The sequence below is a fragment of the Muscardinus avellanarius genome (assembly GCF_963383645.1).
Source record: "Muscardinus avellanarius genome assembly, chromosome: X".
Lineage (NCBI taxonomy): Eukaryota > Metazoa > Chordata > Mammalia > Rodentia > Gliridae > Muscardinus > Muscardinus avellanarius.
Genome location: NC_137792.1, coordinates 80,891,880 through 80,914,215, shown reverse-complemented (window position 1 = coordinate 80,914,215; position 22,336 = coordinate 80,891,880). Strand labels below are relative to the sequence as shown.

General features: G+C 33.5%; 1 protein-coding gene across 3 annotated transcripts in view; it reads right to left on the bottom strand.

The window, feature by feature from the left end:
* TENM1 (teneurin transmembrane protein 1) overlaps window positions 1-22,336 on the bottom strand; it is a gene marked incomplete at both ends in the record, with an annotated part of 892,332 nt that overhangs the window by 402,768 nt on the left and 467,228 nt on the right. For all 3 annotated transcript variants that reach the window (XM_080719098.1, XM_080719100.1, XM_080719099.1), the window contains 5 exons: window positions 6,638-6,838; window positions 9,875-10,069; window positions 12,159-12,260; window positions 17,202-17,412; window positions 18,737-18,936. In XM_080719098.1, the coding sequence (XP_080575224.1) occupies window positions 6,638-6,838; window positions 9,875-10,069; window positions 12,159-12,260; window positions 17,202-17,412; window positions 18,737-18,936 (909 nt within the window). The remainder of the gene's footprint in view (window positions 1-6,637; window positions 6,839-9,874; window positions 10,070-12,158; window positions 12,261-17,201; window positions 17,413-18,736; window positions 18,937-22,336) is intronic.

Sequence of the window (22,336 nt, the reverse complement as noted above, 5' to 3'; positions counted from 1 at the left end):
AGACTAAAAATAATCAGTAAATAATTCACCGTATTCCACTTTGTATCAGAACAACATAGAACATGCTTACAGCTAAGCTTCATGTACTTGAATAAAAGGATCAATGGCAAGTTTATCTACTTTGAAATGACATGATCCATTATAAGAATCTGATGTTAAACTGCTTTCTGTACTAAGCACACTCAATTAAAAGTCTACACAGTGAGATTATCTTTATGGTTTAATATGCTCTCTGGGCACAACCTCTATGGAGGTTAAAAATCACAGAAGGACTATTTCTAGCTCAACACTGGAGATTAGGAAGGCATTTCTTTCTTTATTTTTCAATTTGGCAGTTTTCTAAAATTTTCTTAACTGGTGCACTGTATTCATACATCTTAATGGAATGCAAGATAGTAGAGACATACCTGCACAAATTACCCATTTTGCCCTTACCCAATTCCCACCCATTTTCCTTCCTCTCCCTCCTTCTAATGTTTGTCTTAGTACACTGATATGTTTGTTAAAGTACATCATGTGCATTAGAGAATTTTCCTCTTCCCCTTCCTTTTCCTTTCAGTTAGGTTGCCTTATTGTCTCATCTATAGGATCTCCTTCTTCATCTAGAGTTCCTCCTATGACCCATTTTCTCCCTAGATTTTTCATATTAGGGAGAGCATCTGATTTCTTTTTTTGTGACTAATCTCAGTTAGCATAATGTTCTCCAGTTCTATCCATTTCCCTGTAAGTGAAGTAACTGTGTTTTTCTTTGTGGCTGCGTAAAATTTAATTGTATACATATCCCATAGATATAAAATCTATCTGTTGATGAACATCTTGGCTGGTTCCCTAGTTTAGCAATGGTGAATTGTGAAACTATAAACAAAGATACACATGCATTAGTTTGGAAGTTTGGTTTCCTTTCCTTTGAGTAGATACCCAGAAGTGGTATTGCTGGATCATATGGTAAATTTGTTTCCAATCTTCTGAGGATTCTCTATACCATTTTCCAAAGTGGTTGCACTAATTTGCAATCCCACGAACAATATGTTAGAGTTCCCACTTCTCCACATCATCACTAGCATTTGTTTTGTTTGTGTTTTGAATTATTGCCATTCTAGTTGAAGTTACATGGAATCTCAGGGCAGTTTTGATTTGCATCTGTCTGATTGCTAATGATGTTGATACTTTTCCATGCATTTATTAGCCATTTGAATTTTTTCCTTTGTGGATTGTCTATTTAGTTCACCTGTTCATTTTTTGATTGAGTTATTTGAACTACTTCCCTGACAGAGGACTAATATCTAGAATATACAGAGACCTCAAGAAACTCAGCACTAAGCAAACAAATAACCCAATAAATTTGGTAGTTTTATTAGTAAGTCTTTTGTCTGATAGGCTCCTGAGCTTTGTAAACATATCTATCTACCCCTTTTCTTCTGTAAGCAAGAAATGCTTCTAGCAAGTACTTTTTATAGGGTCAAGAATAGATGAATGCAGTTTTGATTCAGGATTCTGGAAAAATGTGCCATTCATGCACTCAGGTTTTATACTTTTTATCTTCTTTTTAATAACTGAATTTATTCACCTCAGTTCTGTTTCCTTGTCTAACTTCTATTTTCATTAGAAAGGGTAGTGATAGGAGGCAAAAAGAATACTAGACATAACATAAAATCAGCAGACCTGGTTTCTACTCATAGATTTACAGCTAGCTAGCTCTATGATCTTTGGACAGTTATTTAACCTCTCTGGTTATCAGATTTGCATATTCTGAAAAGTCATGTACTTCTTTTTTATTATTTACTCTATCTCTGTCTCTGTGAGACTGCAAGATCCATTGGTACAGAAATCTCTCCCAACAACAATGCTTTAGAGTTCCCAATTCTCCACAGCCTCATCAGCATTTGTTGTTTTTGTTTTGAATGATTGTCATTCTAGTTGGAGTTAGGTGAAATCTCAGGGTAGTTTTGATTTACATCTCTCTGATTGCCAATGATGTTGAGCATTGTTTCATGCATTTGTTGGCCATCTGAATTTCATCTTTCATGAAGTGTCTATTTAATTCACTTACCCATTTTTTGATTGGGTTCTTTTCTTAGTGCTGAGTTCCTTGAGTTGTCTGTGTATTCTAGATATTAGTCCTTTAGCAGAGGAGTAGGTGGCAAAAATCTTTTCCTGTTCTGTTGGCTTTAAATTGAGGTTCTTGACAGTTTCCATTGCTGAACAGAAACTCTTTTTATTTTTTATTTATTTTTATTGGTGCATTATATTCATACATCATATTGGGTTAAAAAACTTGTGTGTAGACACATGTACACATCACTGATTTAACCCCTACCTAATTCCCACCCCATTCTCTCCCCGTCCCTCCTTTCCTTGCTTGGCTTAATGGTTGACTTTGATATGTTTAAGTGCATTGTGTGTTTTAGAGATTTTCCTCTTCCCCCCTCCTTTTCCTCCTTTAGGTTGTCTTGTTTGCTCCTCTATAGGATTTCGTTTTTCATCTAGAGTTCCTCCTATGACCCATTTCTCCCTAACTCTCACATATTAGGGAAAACATATGATTTTTTATTTTTTGTGACTGACTAATCTCACTTAGCATAATGTCCTCCAGTTCTATCCATTTCCCTGAAAAAAGATGTATTTGAGTTTTTTTTAATAGCTGAGTAAAATTCCATTGTGTACATATACCACAGTTTTATAATCCATTCATCTGTTGATGGACATCTTGGCTGGTTCCATAGTTTAGCTATTGTGAATTGTGCAGCTATGAACATAGATACACATGCATTCGTTTGGTAGTTTGTTTTCCTATCTTTTGGGTAGATACCCAGAAGTAGTGTTGCTGATTCTTTAGTGTCATGCAACCTCATGTATTGATTTGCCTTTTGCTTTGTTGGAGGCTGTCCTTTTTCCAGTGTATGTTTTTGGTCCCTTTGTCAAAAATCCATTGGCTGAAAGTGTGTGGACTTTTTTCTGGGTCTTCTATTCTGCTCCATTGGTCTATGTATCCGTTTTTGTGCCAGTACCATGTTGTTTTTATTACAATGGCTTTGTAGTATAGTTTAAAGTCAGGTATTGTAATTCCTCCTGCATTTTTTTTGTTGTTGTTGCTGAGAACTACTTTGGCTATTCCGGATTTTTTGTTGTTTCAAATGAATTTAAGGACTGATTTTTCTATGTCTGTGAGAAATGATCTTGGTAACTTAATGTGCATTTTGTGAATCTGTAGATTACTTTTAGAAGTATGGCCATTTTGATGATATTTATTCTGCCTATCCATGAACATGGAAAATCTTTCCATCTTCTAAGATCATCTTTAATTTCTTTTTCAATGTTTTATAATTTTTTGTAGAAGTCTTTTACCTCCTTGGTTAAGTTTATTCCTAAGTGTTTTATTTTTTGTGAGAAATCTTGAGTGGAAGTATTTTCTGAATTTATTTTTCAGTGGATTTATGCTTTCTGTACAGAAAATCTTCTGATTTTTAAGATTGATTTTATATTCAGACACTTTCCTGAATTTCTTGATAACTTCTATAAGCCTTTTGTTTGAGTTTGTTGGATCTTCTAAGTATAGTAATATGTCATCTGCAAATAGTGAAAGTTTGAGTTCTTCTTTTTCTACTTGTAGTCCTTTGATTTTCTTTTCTTGCCTTATTGCTCTTGCTAGAGTTTCAAGTACTATATTAAAGAGAAGTGGTGATAATGGACATCTTTGTCTTGTTCTGTTTTTAGGGGGAATTCTCAAAGATTTTCCCCATTTAATATGATATTCACTGTGGGCTTATTATAGATTGCCTTTATAATGTTGGCATATGTTTCTTCTATTTTGATTTTCTGCAGTGCTTTTATCATAAATGGATGATGGATTTAGCAAATGTTTTTTCAGCATCCATTGAAATTATCATGTGATTTTTATCTTTGATTCTGCTTATATAATGAATTACATGGATTTATTTTTGTATGTTGAACCAGCCTTGCATCCCTGGTCATGGTGTATAATTTTCTTGATGTGGTTTTGAACGAATGTTGCTAGTATTTTGTCTAAAATTTTGCATCCAAGTTGATCAAGGATACAGGCCTTCTGTTTTTCTTCTTTGAACTTTATTTATTTGGTTTTGGTATTAATTTGATGTTGGCTTCATAGAATGTATTTTGGAGTGTACTGTTTTTTTTCTATTTCATCAAACAAATTGAGGAGTATTGGTATTAGCTCTTCTATAAAGGTTTTATAAAATTCACTTGGGAAACCATCTGGTCCTGGGATTTTCTTTGATGGTAAGCTCTTTATTACTGTTTCAGTTTCTTTGATTGCTATTGGTTGTTTAAATTTTCTATATCTTCTTGCCTCAGTTTAGGAAGATTGTATTCATCTAGAAAGTTGTCAGTTTTCTCCAGATCTTCCAACAGCTACTCCTTCTGCTTGAAATATTCTTTCCTATTGATCTGGTAAACATGCATCATCTTTCCAGTGCTAATTCAATTGTGAAGATTTCTACAATGCTCTACTTGACACATTAGGCCTTTTCTTACAGAAAGGGCTTACTACTCTTTCTTTTGTGCTCCATTTCATGGCCCTGGGCACATACAATAGTGATAATTTCTCTAAATGATGGATTAGATAGTGTGCTCTTAGAGGGCAGTATGGTATGGTGGCTAAAGCCAAGGACTAAATCCCGACTCTTGACACCTGTTATATGGGTGACTTTTTGCAATTTATTTTACCTTCCTCTCTTTTCTTCAGTTTTCTCAGCTATATAATAGCTATAATTATTGTGCTTAAAGTAAATAATTATATGTATAACATAGAATATACATAATAGTTATTATGTAAGCATTTACTATAATAATACTGTACACTTTTCCTGCCAATCTGCCTACTGTGTCTTAGTCTTGGTTGTATTTTCCTAGGTGGGAAGGTAATAGCATTATACATCAAAGAAAAGGCATAAAGAAAAGTTTAAAATATGATGCACCAAGGGTATAGAGAATATTCAGATTACATGAGCAGAAGGAGGAATTTATATAGGAAGAAGTAGACACTGACTGAACAGAAGAGATTTGTGATAGTTTTTGGATAACCTGATAATAGGCTAGAATAGTTGAAGTTCAACTGAAGACATTGAAGAACTATAGAAATTGTTAGGGTGAGGAATTTTCTGCCATCCTCCTACTTCAGAAGCATCGATTTCGAAAATGACAGGTGGATTAGAGGAATCTTCTTGGAGTCAGGGTTTCCATGGAAGTTTCAATAAATTGTTGGAGAACAAGTTCTAGGATTAGAATATTGAAAAGGGTGAGAATTGCAGATTTCTTGGCAATGCTCAATGTCAAGACAAAACTCTCAGCCCACAGTTTCTCTTATGGGGGAAATAAGTTGTAGTGAGTGAGCACCCATCTTCCCTGTCCATGTGGGCCACTTCCTAGAAGATCAACTTCTTTTTCCCCACTCAGAATATGGAGGTGATTAACACAGCTCAATGGTTAGGAGAGGCTGCAAGCAGGGAAATGAGGAAAGAAAATAATCAAGGAGACTCGACATTATCAAATAAATACACAAAACAATCAGTTTCTTTGAGCAAAAACATAGTAAGCCAAGAGAGAGTGGGATGATATCTTCCAAATACTGAAAGAAAAGAAAACTGCTAACCAAGAATACTTTACTGGCAAAGTTGTCCTTCAAAAACAAGGAGAGACTTTCTGAAATAAACAATAGCTGAGTTCATCAACACTAGAACTGCCTTACAAAAATGCTAAAGAGAGTTATTTAAGCCAAAGTGATGCTAATTTGTAATGTGAAAATACATAAAATTTACTAATATTTACTAATATGGCAAGTGTTTAGTCAATTTAAGAATACTCTAATACTATATGGTTTTAAAAATTACTGGCATATAGAGGATAGGATATAAATCACTTGTAACTATTACTACAAACTACAGTATTATTTGGGATTATAATGCACCAAATTCCCTAATGTACATGATGTACATTCACAAACACATCCATCACTAAGCCACACATGAGGATACGGAATGGGGGAGAGAATGAGGTGGGAATTGAGGAAGGGCTAAATGAGTGATGTGTGCATGTATGCCTCTACCATCTTTTGCCCCATTAAGATGTATGACTACAATGCGCCGATAAAAATAAATGAATTAAATAAAAGAAAAGCAATGCACAAATAGTAATTGAGCAGCATTATGATTATATATGAAATGAAGTAGAGTTGCTAATCTAATTTGGGTTTTTAGGTGATGGAATGCAACTTGAAAACATTTGATTATTCAGATTTGGGGAGGAAGAAATTTAATATAATCTAAAAATAATTAAGGATACCTGATAATAAGATAACTACAGAAGAATACAGAATGAGAACAAAAACTCTAACACAGACTTACCTAGTGAAAATTAAGATGAAACAAACAGTAAAATATTGTAAATGAAAAAGCAGAAAAATGCTAACCTAGGAAACACTTGGAAGTGTCTTATGACTCCTAAATCTACACTTGCACGAAGCTTATTTTACTCTAGAGAGAATAAAGTCCAAAACACTCAGATCAAGGCGCATCAGATTTTAAGAAGAACTACCTGAAGAGAAGTACCAATTAGGACTTGGGAGCAGAGGAAGGAAGAGAAGGAAGTCACTCCAGTGTACCTGTTGAGCAGTCAGATCCTGTCCACTTGGGATCACAGCTACAAACTCCAGTGTCCAGAAGAAAAGTCCCATGTCCTGAGCATTGCTCTTGACATATAGGAAGTGGAGTTTCACAGTTGATTCCTCCCCACCCAGAGGAACAATGACATTCTCCTTTTACACAGATGCCATGGCTGGAACACATTGGGTCTAAGCAGTCCTCTGAGGGCCCAAAAGAAGAGAAGAGAGAAGTTTATTAGGGAACAGGAATGGGATAATGACACCTAGATACATTGATTTCCTACTATTATGTTATTAATGCTGCTTTACTTGGGCAATGAGTGACTCATGCAAACATAGTGCTCAAACCAGGAGATTATTAACACTTAAAAATATGGTAGAGTATTATAACGGTTGAAATAAATTTAAATGAAAACCACACATGTGCTATGTGAAATTGTGAATAGTATGTAACACTCCCCCCCACATACATGGGTGGGTGGACCAGTATGGGCCTTCAGTAGAAATTCTTCAGCTTTGCAAAAAGTTCAAGAATTTCTAACAAGTCATTCTTTTTCCTTTCTTTCTGAAAGCCATAATTATTATAATTATGGTTCCCAGAAAGGACATTTATTTGATGTGTCTAGAGCAATTATTATAAAAAATTACATTTGTATTATTCAGGTTATTGGGTGAGGTGACTTCCATTTTCATGAAGTAATAAAATTATTCTCATGAAATAATAAGATTATTTCCATGAAATAATAAAATTATTTTCATAAAATAATAAACTTTACAGAAATTTATGACATTCTCATTTATTCCTTAAAAGCACTGAAAATGCAACATTTTAAGTGTAATTTAAAATATTTTAATGATTTCTTCTTTTATCTGGTTACTCTGATATAGTTACCATGTATTAGAATATCAGACACAATTTCATTTGTTACTGATTCTGTGATTCTGAAAATTTTTAGGTACAATTCAACAAATATATAAACTATTTTATTTAGGTTTCTATACGTGCATTCAAGAAAAACTGTGCTTTCAACTAAATAACCATTCTATGGAAAATGGGAAGGATGACTTCCACACCTCTAGTCTTCTTACACAAACAAGTAAAGTATTATCATAAAAAATGCATGATTTGAAATTTTTTTGGTCCTGAGGATTGAACCCAGGTGCATTCCACTTCTGCGGTGTACTCCCAGCCCTATTTTATTTTCTTTTGAAAGAGGGTCTCATTAAATTGCAGGGGGTCCTATTAAGTTGCTGACACTGGTCTGGAACATATGATTTTCCTGTTTCATTATCCCAAGAACTGAGACTACTGGTGTTTGCCACCATGCCTGGCTTAAACTACTTTTGGGGCAACAAAAATAGACTGATATATAATCTGCTTGCATTTGCAAGACTGGACTAGTTTTAGGGTATGGACAGTGGCTATGGAACAGCCAAAATTTAACTAAGCATTAATATAATTAGTGTTGTAGTCATTATAACTAGCCCAAATTCCCAGGATCATTATCACAATATTTTAATACCTGGGCTAATCAGCAAGCAAATACCCAAAGGTACAACTAATTTGATTTATCCTTTTGAGGAAGAAAGAATATTCAAAGGATAGATTTTTTTGTAGAGGAGCCTATTTGTTGTATTAGGGTACAATAATTTTAATAAGCCAAATAATATTTAACTTAATATAGCTTATTGCCTTCAGAGGCCTGATTCATTGTATTCATGAAAGTCATATTTACAACAGTACAGCATGTAGGTCATCTTTAAATCAGATGTGAAAGTCAAGCTAAAGAGGCTAAGCACAGATGAGATGACGTGAATGTAAGAAAATAGGGTGTATTGTGAGCAAACTGAAATTTCATGTCTTGTTTAATGTAAATTGTGGCTACTTGACTTCCGTTGATTGTAGCCATGTAGCAATATGGATCCAAGGTTATAAGATTGTCTAGTGGTCATTCAAGAGAAGCCAGAAATAGAAAAAATTTTGATACTTTTCTATTTTTAAATTGTGGCAACTTGGTTAGCATTCTTCCTTACTATATTGGTTGTACTGTAAATTTACTCAGTAACCCAAGAGAAGATAATTTAAGCTAAATTTCTTTTCAACTACTTATAAAATTTAAATTAGAAGAGTCTAAATTAATTAGGTTACATGATTTCCATGGTAAATTACACATGAGATAGACATCAGTTTTTGTTAACTGTGTATATGTCCATATAGCACCTTAATTTACAACTTAAAATTTAAGATTGCAATTGGATCATTATGAAAATAACTTCCAAATGTAACACAGGAACTATGGTGTCTGTATAGGCTCACTGCCACTCATTGGAACAGATATAATCTTTACGCCAAAATTCTACTATTACTAATGGGAGGTGGAAATCTAAAGCCTTGCTTGTGATGAAGTAGAATGAGATTAAACCCTTTAAAATGCTGTGCAATAGTCTTAATGAGCCATTTTTAAAAAGCAGTTGTAGTGCATTTTCAGAAGCCTCTTTCCTGAACAACAGTTGTGATGAGACCATCTCCCATGGAAATGGTTCAGTATTTCTGAAATCAGTCTTTTTTAAGGAATGTGGCATGAAAAAGGTCTGATTAGTAGTAAACTTATTTTCCAGTGTGTCTATTTAAATGTTAAAACTACTGCCATTACAAAATACTTTATAAAGACTCCTTTGGGGTGAATTTAATATAAAGGCACTGCTTTAAAATTCATTAGTGTTGAGTGCTTTCTTAGGCATGAGGGTCAAGTTTCAGCATGAGATATGTAAAAATAAATAATATAAAGCAGTAATAGTAATGGTAATTAAAAATCACTCTCAAAGAAAGCATTTGCAAAATGGCTCCAAATGAGCATATATTGTTATTTTATTGTGTTCTTTAAAGTGATATGTAGCATAATGGCTCTGTAATAATGTGACCATATGAATTAACAGCTAAAATCACCAATATGGAAATTATCACATTTATAAAGCACTTTTAGAAATAAGGCAGAAAATACCATCTTTCATTACTGCCCTGTAAGTGTCATAGTTATAACTTCATGTATAATATATTAGAGACTGTCAGAACACACAGGAGCTTCCCTGACCTTAATCCCCTGCTCTATGTACTAAGGACATGTTGAGCAAATGCTTGCAAAGACCGCTTGCATCTCTACTAGATGCATAAAATGACACTGTGGACAATTCAGTAAGAGAAAAGCTTGAAGCAATAGATGAAAATAGGGCTCTGACCTTCCTCGCATATTTCTCCTTTATATCCTGGCACACAGATGCAGACTCCCATGATGCAGGTGCCATGGCCAAAGCATGTTGGGTCAATGCATTGCTCTTCTGGAACGTCGCACTCTGGCCCCTTCCAGCCATTGCGGCAGACACAGTGTCCTTTCTCATATTCTCCATTCCCACCACATAACACAGGACATGAATCTGAAGGTTGACAAATGAACTTATATTGTTTTCATAATGCTTTCAAAGTCTCCAAATAGCAATTTTCTATTGATTTTTATATAATATTTCAGGCAAAGAAATGTACTACTTCTGTTGTACCCTTTATTAAATAGGCATAGGTTCATAATTGCAAACATAAAACTTCCTCTTATATGGATGGATAAAGATAAATTATAAAGATATCCTGAATGGGGAAATTATTTCATCTATTTGCTTTTGATACTTCCTCACTCTTGAACTATTATTGCCATACTATTATTTTAAGCTAGAAATTTTCTTTTTAAAGGGTTTTGTTCCTCAGTGTGATGCATATTACTTTTAGGAAGGAACATCTGAAATTTAAAATAATAGCCGTATTATGGATCCAACCTAAGTGTCCATCAATAGATGAGTGGATTACAAAATTATGAGAACTACACACAGTGGAATTCTACTCAGCAATAAAAAATTAGGTCATTTTCAGGAAAATAGAAAGATCTGGTGAGTATTATGTTAGGTAAGTTTAGCCAGTCACAAAAAGCAAAGGGTCATATGTTTTCAATAATATACTGAAGCTAGGAAGAAATGGGGATAACAAAAGGACTCTAGAAAATGGAGTAGAAACCTCAGTGGAGCCAGGAGGTGGTCTAAGGAAAGAGAAGGGGGGAGAGTGAGGTTTATTCAAGGAATCACTATCATTGATTATATGTACATATGTAAAAACACCAATGTCAATCTCAGTACTCTTTAAGAGAAATGGGGGAAATGAGGAGTCAGGGGGGTACCAAGTGCTGTGTACATGCATGTTACTGTCAACATGGTTTACATTATGATGTGATATTGTAATGCACCAATAAAAGCATATAAAAACAAATAAAGAGGGAGTTATAAAATGTTGTCATTAAAAGCTGTGCAATTAGCCGGGTGTGGTGGCACACGCTTGTAATCCCAGCATTCGGGAGGCTGAGACCGGAGGATCGCGGTTTGTAGACAGCCTCAGCTACTTAGTGAGGCCCTCTGCAACTCAGTGAGACCTGGTTTCAAAATAAAGAATAAAAAGTAGGGCGGGAGGTGTAGTTCAGAGGTTGAATGCCCCTGGGTTCCACTCCCAGACCCCCCCCCCCAAAAAAAAAAAAAACTGTGCAATTAGATTTATACTGGACTGATTTCTACCTCTATAAATTATGGTGCATACTTTTATTAGAACAGTTATTCTGCTCTCTCATTATTTGTCTCCTCAATAAAATGATGGGCTTTTCTGAGGGCAAAGCTTATATCTTCTATGTTTTGGTGACAGAAAATCACCTCCATCTCCTACCTCCCCACACTTCAAGATCTATCATGGTGTGGGAAGCTGGTTCTGGGAAACTTCTAACGGCTTTAGAATTCTGTGGTGAATGAAATTTAAGGAATCTGAGCATCTGAAAAACCTGATATTCAAGTGTTAGCACACTGGGAATGTTTAGAATAAATAAAAAACCGAACAGAAAGAGCCTTGAAAATAATAACCACAAGCCATTGGAAAAACATGATGTGATTTACCTCAATCTTTAAAAAAATTAAACTATGGGCAAAGCAAGAAAACAGTAAAGTTTGCTAAGTTTTACTTTTGACTTTCCAGTCTTTATTTTCTCTTTGGTGATTAACCACTACTTCCAATTATAATTATGTGTATAAATACTCACTAAATTTGCCCACTTTAAAACTTAGTATATTGTGAATTAATTTATGAAATAAATATATGCATAATGTATTTGTTGGTCCAGATAATATGAATGCAAATCAAAGTTGTTAGGTAATGATGGCTAAGTTATGGAACCTGTTTGAGGAATTTTTTTTTGCTCATAAAACTGGGATAGTAGTAGTAGACCTACCTCATATGGATATTATAAGATACAGAACCTAAGTGAGGTAATGCAAACTATTTAGATTTGTGCCTAGCATAGTAAGTGCTCATTTTGGTGGTGGTGGCTATGATTCCTGCTTTTGCCATTGCATCTACTATTATTACTATTACAATTACTACTAATGCTGAAATCTTAAATGATAATTATTCCCTATACCAATCAGAATCACAGAGCAACATTACCTCTAGCACAGTCAGGTCCAAGGAATCCTGGGAAACAATGACAATGACCAGAGATACACTCTCCATTTCCATTGCAATTGGTTGAACAGTCATCCATTATTTCTATTAATAAAAAAGAAAAAAATGCTGTAAGCCACAGAATCTTTAATATTTTTAAGTTACAGGAACTCTAGGCTTGTAACAATTATTTCCTCTTCTGTCTGCAGAGCAATTACTGCTTAAAATTACATGTCACAGATTTCTTTATGTAATATGTCACATGGAGTAGAAGATTATTAAAAGGGCTGAGATTTACTGAATTGGTTATTTTATAGTAAAAATAAAAACCAATCTCATCTCTAAAGTGCATAAAAGTTACAGATGAATTGCTTTCTTTAGAGATATTTGTGATGCAGCTAATTATGAACAAACATTGTAGGACATTTCTCAAAAGCAAAACAGGCTTAAAAATGCAACCCAAGAATACAAAGACTACTGTTTATTTTTAAAATTTAGGTGGTAGCAAATAGTATTTTCCCCAGCAACTTACAATATACTATCTTGATAGCTTAAATATGACATTAGTGTTTCATTTTCATTAATAAGTGACAAGGGAAGGCTTTCAAAGTAAGTGTTAACATTAAATTCACCAACACTAAATATATGTTGAGAGATGGCTTTTTTACTGTAAATGCTTACCAGATCTCTGCTACTAATTTCCTTTCAATCTGTTCCTAGAGATTAGTTTTCAGGGGAACTGAAAAGGCTTTGAAGGTGCCCATAGATAGTTCTGTGATATAAAGATGTGTAGTACAACAAAACACCAATAAATTTGAATTGTAATAGTTCATATATTTTATTCTTGCAGGTATATTTGTGTGTGTTTATCCTCTTCCCATCACTACTTTCTATAAATTTTCCACAACACACTTGAACTCATTTTTATCTTAAACTCATACTTCTCTTATGCACCATTCTTTTCCTCTTTTGATAGAAAGCATCTGCTTCAATAAATTTCTTTGGATAAGCTACTTCCATTTATAAGAGGGATTCTAGATCATAGAATATTTCACTGAACAATCAGTCTGAGAATTTATAATAAGATCTGAAAAATGGGATTTCTATAACTGTGGCCTGTGAACCACTTGTATCAGTTGGGTCATCTAATTCACAATACAGATGCCTGGGCTTTATCTCAAGATCTACTGAATACGTCTCAGAGGGATGTAGCCCAGATACCTGTGAATTTGTAGGTGTTCACCATTGAGAACCAATTCTTTGAATGCAATGTTCCATAGATAGAAAGCTTATGATCTATTTGCTGGAATTCTTCCTTGGAAAAAATAATGGCAACAGAAAGAAAGTGGTATTTACTACATTCTGGGGATTCTTAGAAAGCTGAGAATGAATCCAGTGGCTGTGTGCTTTACCACTCTATTATCAGAGGAGGTTATTCTTCTCACCCCCATGTAAATATATTAGATTTCCCTTTGTAGGTTTATGATGTTCTCTTCTCTAATCACTGGGTTAGAAAACTGAAACCAGGTAGAACTTGACACATAACATTAACTGAACTACAACTGGGTTGATCAAAATGTAACATTAAAAAAAGAGTTAATATTGTTCACTCATTAAAACATTAGTTATTTCCAGAAGATCATTAATTTATTCAACAAGTAATTATGAAAGGGCAGGAAAAGCATTTTTTCCATTCAGAAACGGAACAATTCTCTATGTTCCACTTATCTATATTTATTGTACTAAGTAGGAGTGGCAGCTCTTAAATCTATATCTGGATTTCTCCTGCCCCAGACAGTTAATAGGAAGCCATGGAGGAATCTCTCTCTCTCTCTCTCTCTCATATATATATATATATATATATATATATATATATATATATATATGTGTGTGTGTGTGTGTGTGTGTGTGTGTGTGTGTGTGTAATTTGAATTTAACCCTAGATTATATTGACAATTTTATACAAGCAGCCTTGTGGCACTATATAGATCTTCTGAAAAAACTATGTTTAGGTACATTTGCTATCAAAATAAAATCCCCCATATATTGTTGACTTATAAAAGAACAACCCCTGGGCCATCACTGATACACAGATCTTAACCATAACAACTTGAGTGGGAACAGAGAGTAATAAAGGAGACTTTTGAAGCTACCACCTCCACTAGGTATCAAAGATATATTGGGACAGCCTAGGGACTGTAATAGGAAAACATAAAAAAGTATTGTAAAAAAGAGGTTTTTTAAATTTTTGGCTTCCAGTAAGCCAAAAATCTTCTTCCAGAATCACTTCTCAGAGTTCTGTTTATAGAATTAACTTTGAAGTTATATATTTAAAAACCCTGTTCATACAGTGGAACAGAAAGTCCCTTAATATTCATATCTGCACTGATGATAGGTTTCACTTCTGATAATTTATCTCATAAGAGAAATTAAAGGTAATACTCTTATGGAATGAATATAATCTAAAAGAAATAGACTCTGTAATCAGAAATAATGGGTCTTAAATTTCCATTTTGCCACTCACTGAGAAATTTGTCAAACTATTAACATTTTTGAAGTCTTTGTTTTCTCATTTGTAATATAAGTATCACTATATCTGAGCTATCATGGTTGTTGATAACCCAGTAGGCTAAGGAAATGTAAAGCATTTAGTATAGTGCTTGGGGCACAGAGTGGCATTCCATAAGTGGAATATGTTACAGAGAAAGTTTCCTAAGAATAGGAGATATTGATAAATCTGCATATACTACAGAAAAATAATATGTATTCATATAGCATATTTAAAATTAAATAATGTTAATTATTAATTTTGTCTTGGTCCTTGTTAATAGTGGACCAAAATGTAGTCAGGATCAACTGGTTCTTACATTAGAAAATAGATGAATGAGCAATACTAAGAAAGAATTTACACAAACCTTACTTTGGAAAATATATTAGCTTCTTTCTATGATTGTTTTGGGAAATTTAAATAAATTTTATTTCAATTATTTAAATTTTATTTAAATGAAATAGTTGGAAATTATTTCTGTTGCTTCTAACATTAAAAAGACAATAGCAAGGTAAAGAAACTTACTTGCATAAGTAAAAGGCAAATGTATTATTGTATATAAACTGGCAGCTTGATATATGAGTGATAGGAACTGGATCTCAATTCCTATTCAGGGATAGGGTAAGATGCCATATAAAGCTCCAAGCATATTTCTGTGTCAAGTGAATTTAAAAAGGTCAATAGTTTGCTTAGTGTTTTTACCTTGATCTGAGGGATTAAAATAAAAGGAAGAAAGAAAATCTTCACAAATATTTTGTGTCTTTTAATTTCTCCAACTTCATAGGAGAAACTCTATCTCTCATAATTCATTAAAATTCTTTTTTTTGTGTGTGGTTCTGGGGATGGAACCCAGGGGCATTCGACCTCCGAGCTACACCCCCTGCCCTATTTTTAAATATTTATTTTGAAACAGGTTCTCACTAAGTTGCAGAGGGCCTCACTAAGTAGCTGAGGCTGTCCGCGAACCGCAATCCTCCAGTCTCAGCCTCCTGAATGCTGGGATTACAAGCGTGCACCACCACACCCGGCTTCATTAAAATTCTTTTTATCGAAATTAGGCCTAGATATAGAAATATAAAAGGTCCATTCCTTGAATCTGCTACACTGAGTCTTGTGAGTGGCTAAACAGTGACATGACTTAAAGTTTTTTTTTCTAATTTTATGAATCAAATACATTTTTTTTGAGATGTAAAATCAGTGGAGTATTTTTCTATGGAGAAAAATCATCAGTATAGTTTTATTGCCTTTCTGATTACTTTGGAGAAAAGCTTTAATAATCTTAAGGCTGGCATACTATTTTCTGCTCACTCAAGGTCTTCAGCGTCAAGTAAAAATAGAACATAATTGTTATATAAAGCAGATGGTATATTTGTTAACAGTCAACACATCTTCCTTAAACATATGGCTGAATTAAAGGATAAAGTGGTAAAATTTGTATAGAAAACTGACAGCTATAAAAAAAATTTCCCTTCTTTTAAGAGACATGTGTTTTAGGAAAATGCACTGTGTCTATGAGTTTTTTACCCTCAGGACTCTGAATTTACTAAAGAGTTCAGCTTTATTCACACAACGGGTCATGAGGAATGAATTTACAAAAAAAAAAAAAATGACAAGAGCAAAATGTCTTGACTAACTAAGGTGACAGTGAATAAGAATGTGTGTTTAGGCATTGCATTTAAAAAGAACATGCTTTAAAAGGCCCTGAGCATATTGAAAGAGCCATTGTGATGATTTTCAAACTAAAAAATTCTGAAAGAAAGGAATTTGAATGACTCAAGTTATTGTCCTTAATATCCTTCTCTAAATATACTTATGTTGCATTTTGAAGGCTTAATGGTTCTAGAATCAATTCTTTTTAACTAAGGAGTGTATTGACATCAGTTTTTTTTATTTTAAAGGTATTTATTTGCTTTTTCTTTTATAATAAAATGAAATAAAAAGGCTTCTGCTGCTTATTTTCGTTTTCACTGAAGTTGTTCATTTATAAAGCTTTGGATATAATATTACCCAGATAATTGTTTTTGAGAACATATTAAAATATGAATAGTAAGTGTTCTGGATTAGCATCAAATAATGAAGAATTTTAAAAATCTTAACATTTAAACAATATCAATGATGATAATAATATAAACTTTTCTCATGGTGATCTATACTGAATAATGGCTTTAAGGAAAATAAAAAAATAACTTCAATAACACCTGTATTACTTCAATCACTTGTATCTCTATAAAGTTATACTGTAAATCAAAAATAACAGTCATGATCTGGGCATGGTGGCACAGGCTTGTAATCACAGCATTTGAAAGGCTGAGACCAGAGGATCAGGATTCACAGACAGCCTCAGATACTTAGTGAGCCCCTCCGCAACTTAGTGAAACCTGGTTTCAAAATAAAAAATAAGAAATAGGGTAGGGGATGTTGCTCGGAGGACAAATGCCCCTGGGTTCCATCCCCAGACCTGCAAAAAAGAAAAAAAAATAGCAGTCATGGCAGCTTACCGATAGCTGTAGTTAACACAAATACTTGTTCCACCTTTTTTCCATCATTGTAAAATGCCAGATACCAGGGTCCTTGGTCCATGTACTCTATGAATCCTGTCTCCTGAAGCGAGGTTAAGATCAAGTTCCGAGGGGAGTTCTGGATATCTTCAGAGCCTTTGGAGTCCTGCTTAACCAGTTGTTTGCCATCCATTAATTTTACAAAATCAAACTGGAACAAATACAAACACAGATATGAGTTACAGCTTTTACATATAGACTTATGAACATCTCTATCTCCAACTGATCTATTCTACATTTCTTTGCTTTGGACATGAACAAAATGAAAATAAATATATTAAATATATTTAAAGTCAATAGCATATTAGTAGTTGTGCATGACTAATGCTTACCTAGATCAATAGTAGAATGCTCTGAGGTTCAATTTCTAGCAACACACACACACACACACAAACACACACACATACACACACACACACACACAATTAATTCCAAAAAATCCTAACCATATTACAATGTAAAATAAAATTATAAAAATCCATACTATATTCATAAATGTTATAAGTCTTGTAGTTTTGCAGTATTCAAAAGAATTTTTAAAAAGCAAATAAACAGAAAAACAGGAAAAAATTTAGTATTATGTAAGGGATTTTTGACATTTTACTAAAGTCTCTGATAGAAGATACTTGAAAACACACATTCTGCTTGGAAATGTTACTGTGACCTTTTCTACAAATTAAATACAATCTTATATTTTTAAAACAAATAAATGAATAGTCAAAAATTTGAGAATATTCATCATAGTTTACTACCTTTGTGGTGACATATTTAAATATTCAAAAGACTCCCCATTTTCTTTTAATCAGTGAAAAAGCACATGCCATTTGTTTCTTTGAACATTTATTTTTTAAGAGTCACATTTGAATAGCATTCTGATTTCCTGACTATTCTGAATAAGAAGGTAAAATTTTGTCACTAGCATTTTTGTTGGGAAGAAATCAAGGCCCACATATTTGATTCTTTTTGCTATTTCTTAGATTGAGCAGGGCTCCAAATGGATTACTGGAAGGAAGATATAAGGCTGTGTAATTATAGAGGTTCTACATATTGGAGTTATTATTAATAAGAGTAAAGAAAAATTCTACCCATAAGACATGACCTATCTTTTTTACTCATTTCTCACTAACTTATAATTAGTGTGTATTTCTTCACTGGGGTAAGGGTACAAGGGTACCTAATGAGCAAAGGTAGGTAGCAAGGACACTAAAGCTAACATGAAAGACTTGGGAAGTTCATGATCATTCAGAGACAGGAAAGAGAGGTCAAATTTAAAGGTTTCCTTAAATGATCTTTTCTCTGCAAAATGTTGTTCTTTATTTCTCCATACCATTTTTATTAGTTTGAGTATGATTATTCTGAATATTTTGTTATATTTTTTGCCCTTTGACTCACACACATCACAAGTCACAACCTCTGAACTGTTCAATTTGCCACCCTCTAAAAGTGTTCAAGTAAATAAATATAATATCAAATACCTGAGTGTGTGTAGGTGGAATATTTCTTCTGCCATAAATTCCCAGCAAAGAGTCTTTGGCTAAAGAAATGTTGAATTTCAGGTATATAGGATGGTGGATAGTAATCTGGAAACGCCAGAATAAGCCAGGTGGAATGGTCTGCATGACCTGTGCGCCAATATCAACTTCTCCAGTGTCAATTGCTCGTCCCTTCTGAAACACTGGTTTTGAAGGTAGAAAAATAATACACATATTAATTTTAATTTACAATGTTTTTTTAAAAATTTTTCAAGAATAGATAAATCAAATCAGCTTACTCAGCTTTTGCTTCCTCCCCATCCCACCCATCTTTCAAGGCCTTGCCCAAATTAAATATATAAGGAGCCTTCCTTGACCAATCCCTATGCCAGTTTCTTCCTTCTGTTAAACACCTATTGTATTTACTTTCATAAACTTGATTAATTTTAACCATTATTTAGTAAGTGTTGTCTCGATAGCTGTAAGAGTTACAAAGATAAATAAGATGCAATTGTTGTTCTCAAGGAGCTTTGGAAATAGCAGAGGAAACAGGGCAAATACACAAATAGCCACATTGTAATGGAAAATCATTGTTTAAGTGCTCAATAGAGGAAAGAGTTTTCAGTTAAGGGAAATTTCTTGACCTTGTCTCCATTCTCTTTGGTGTCTTTTATTTATACTTAGCAAGTATCACCATCTGATATACTATAAATTTAACCTATCTTTTAGTCTCTGTTTTCTGCAACAGCACATAAGCCCTGTGAAAGAAAGAACTACTGTAGCTTTGTTTATTGCTTTATCTCCAGTACATAGAAGACTATAGGTAAATATAGGCAGTGACTAAATGTGGTCAATAAGTATTTGTTCAATGAGTAAATGCATGAAAAGGATTATTATGGGAAGTGGCATTGAAGATGCCTTAGACAAGGAAAGTGATTTCAAAAGAGATGTTGGGAAGGATGTTAGAACATGAAAATAAAAGCATGAACAAAAATAGGAGGGAAACTATAAAGTTAAGGTATAAGGTATGTTTATACAAAGAGGAGCAATTAGGAATAGAGGTGGAGAGATATAATATACCATATTCTATAGGGTATTGTGTGCCAGTCAAATGAGTTTTTATTTAGAAAAGTATGAAAAGCCATCAAAGGTTCTAAGAAGAGGGAAAGGCTGGGAGGTGTAGCTCAGTATTGGAGCACTTGCCTAGCATGTGTGAGGCCCTGGGTTTGATCCCTAGCACTGAAATAAAGGGCAAAAAAGGAATAACTTTATGTATGTTAGATAGACTAATCTTGAAGCAAAAAGAAGAATGAATTAGAGAAGGGAGACAGAATATTATAGGATTTATTGAACAGTGATTCAGGTAAAATTACATGAAGAACTAAATTTAGAATGAGCACAAAAAGCTGATAAAGTAAAGGTACATTTCCAGTGAAAAATAATTTGGTGTAAATGAAGAGAAGAAAGAATGCATAAGGAAAAAACAAGGCAAAGAAAAATTCTGTAGCAGAGATTGTAAAAATTAAGTTGTCTTGAGGGTCTTGAGATACCTCAAATCCCAATAAAACACGAGCAGTCTAACCTCAAGGCCAGTAGAAAAAAGGAAATTACTAAAATCAGAGCAGAAATCAGTGAATAAAAGTACAGAATATCGACAAAACCCAAAGCTGATTTCTCAAAAAAATAAATAATATAGATAAACCACTAGTCAACATAACCAAAAGAAAGGATAATCAAGCAAAATTATTGAAATGAGAGATGAAAAAGTAGATATTACCACAAACTGGACATTCAGAGGATATTCAGAAATGACTTTGAAAAAATAGACTCCAACAAAATGGAAAATTTAGAAGAAATTGAGAACTTTCTAGAAACAAAGAGCCTTCCTAAATTGAGTAAAAAAGATAAATAAATTTAAATCCACCAATAGCAATCAAAGGTATTTAATCAGCAATTAAGAGCCTATCATCATCAAACAAAAGCCCAGGACCAAATGGTTTCCAAAGTAAATTATATAAAATCTTTATAGAAGAGATAATCCCAATACTCCCCAAAAGATTGCACAAAATAAAAAGAAATGGGACTCCCAAATAATTATGTGAAGCCATCATCACATTAATATCCAAACAAAATAAAGACAGCTCAAGAAAAAAACATTATACACCTGTATCATTGATGAACTTAGACAAAACACTGCTAAATTAATACTAGCACTGTTCATTCAAAGCTGCATCAAGAAAATTATACATGACCAAATGGGGTTCATCGTAGAGATGCAAGGCTGGTCCAACATACAAAACAAAATCCATGAACTTCATCACATAAACATAACTAAAGACAAAAATCACATGATCATTTCAATAGACATTGAAAAAGCATCTGGAAAAATCCAATACCCATTTATGCTAAAAGTACTGCAGAGAATTGGAATAGAAGCAGCATACCACCACATCATAAAGGCAATATTCAGTAGTCTCCTAACAACATCATATTAAATGGGGGAGAAACTGTGGGTATTTCCCCCAAAAGAGGAACAAGACTATTATGTACATTAGCATCACTCTTTTTCAATTTAGTACTTAGGATGCTAGCCAGAGCAATAAGGCAAGATAAGGAATTCAAAGGAGTACAAATACAAAATAAAAACTAAAACTGGACATTTGCAGATGTCATGAAACAATACTTAAAAGACCCAACAAATTAAACCAAAAGGCTTATAAAACTGATCAACAAATTAAGCAAAGTGTCTGGATAGAAAATCAATCTTAAAAAATCAGAAGCTTTCCTGTATGCCAAGTATAAATCCACAGAAAAAGAAATACAGAAAACACTTCCACTCACAATACTCCACCAAAAAATGAAATACATAGGATAAACCTAACCAAGGAAGTAAAAGACCACTATATGAAATATTATAAGACATTGTAAAAGAAATTGAAGATCGTAGTAGATAGAAAGATCTTCCATCCTCTTGGATAGGCAGAATAAATATAATCAAAATGACCATTATTTCAAAAGTTATTCAATGCAATGCCCATTAAATTACCAAGGTCACTTCTCATAGACATAGAAAAATTAGTCCTTAAATTTATTTGGAAAAACAAAAAAAACAAGAATAGCCAAGATAGTTTTCATCAACAAGAAAAAATGCAGGAGGCATCACAATACCTGACTTTAAACTCTATTACAAAGCCATAGTAATAAAAACAGCATAGTACTGGCACAGAAGCACATAAATCAATGGAGCAGAATAGAAGACTCTGAAACAAATAGGCACACTTATAGCCAATTAATTTTTGACAAAGGGTCCAAAAATATTCACTGGAAAAAAAGATAGCCTCTTCAGCAAATGGTGTTTTGAAAACTGGTTAACAATATGAAAAATAAAAATAAAGCCCACTCTCTCTCCCTGCAAATAGTCAATTCAGAATGGATCAAAGACTTAAAAATCAGACCAAAGACTTTGTGGCTTCTTGACGAGTGTATAGGTCCAACACTTCAACACATAGGCACAGGTAAAAACTTTCTAAACAAGACCCTAAAGGTGCAAGAAATTAAAAGGAGAATAAATAAGTGTAATGGCATTAAACTGAAGAGCTTCTG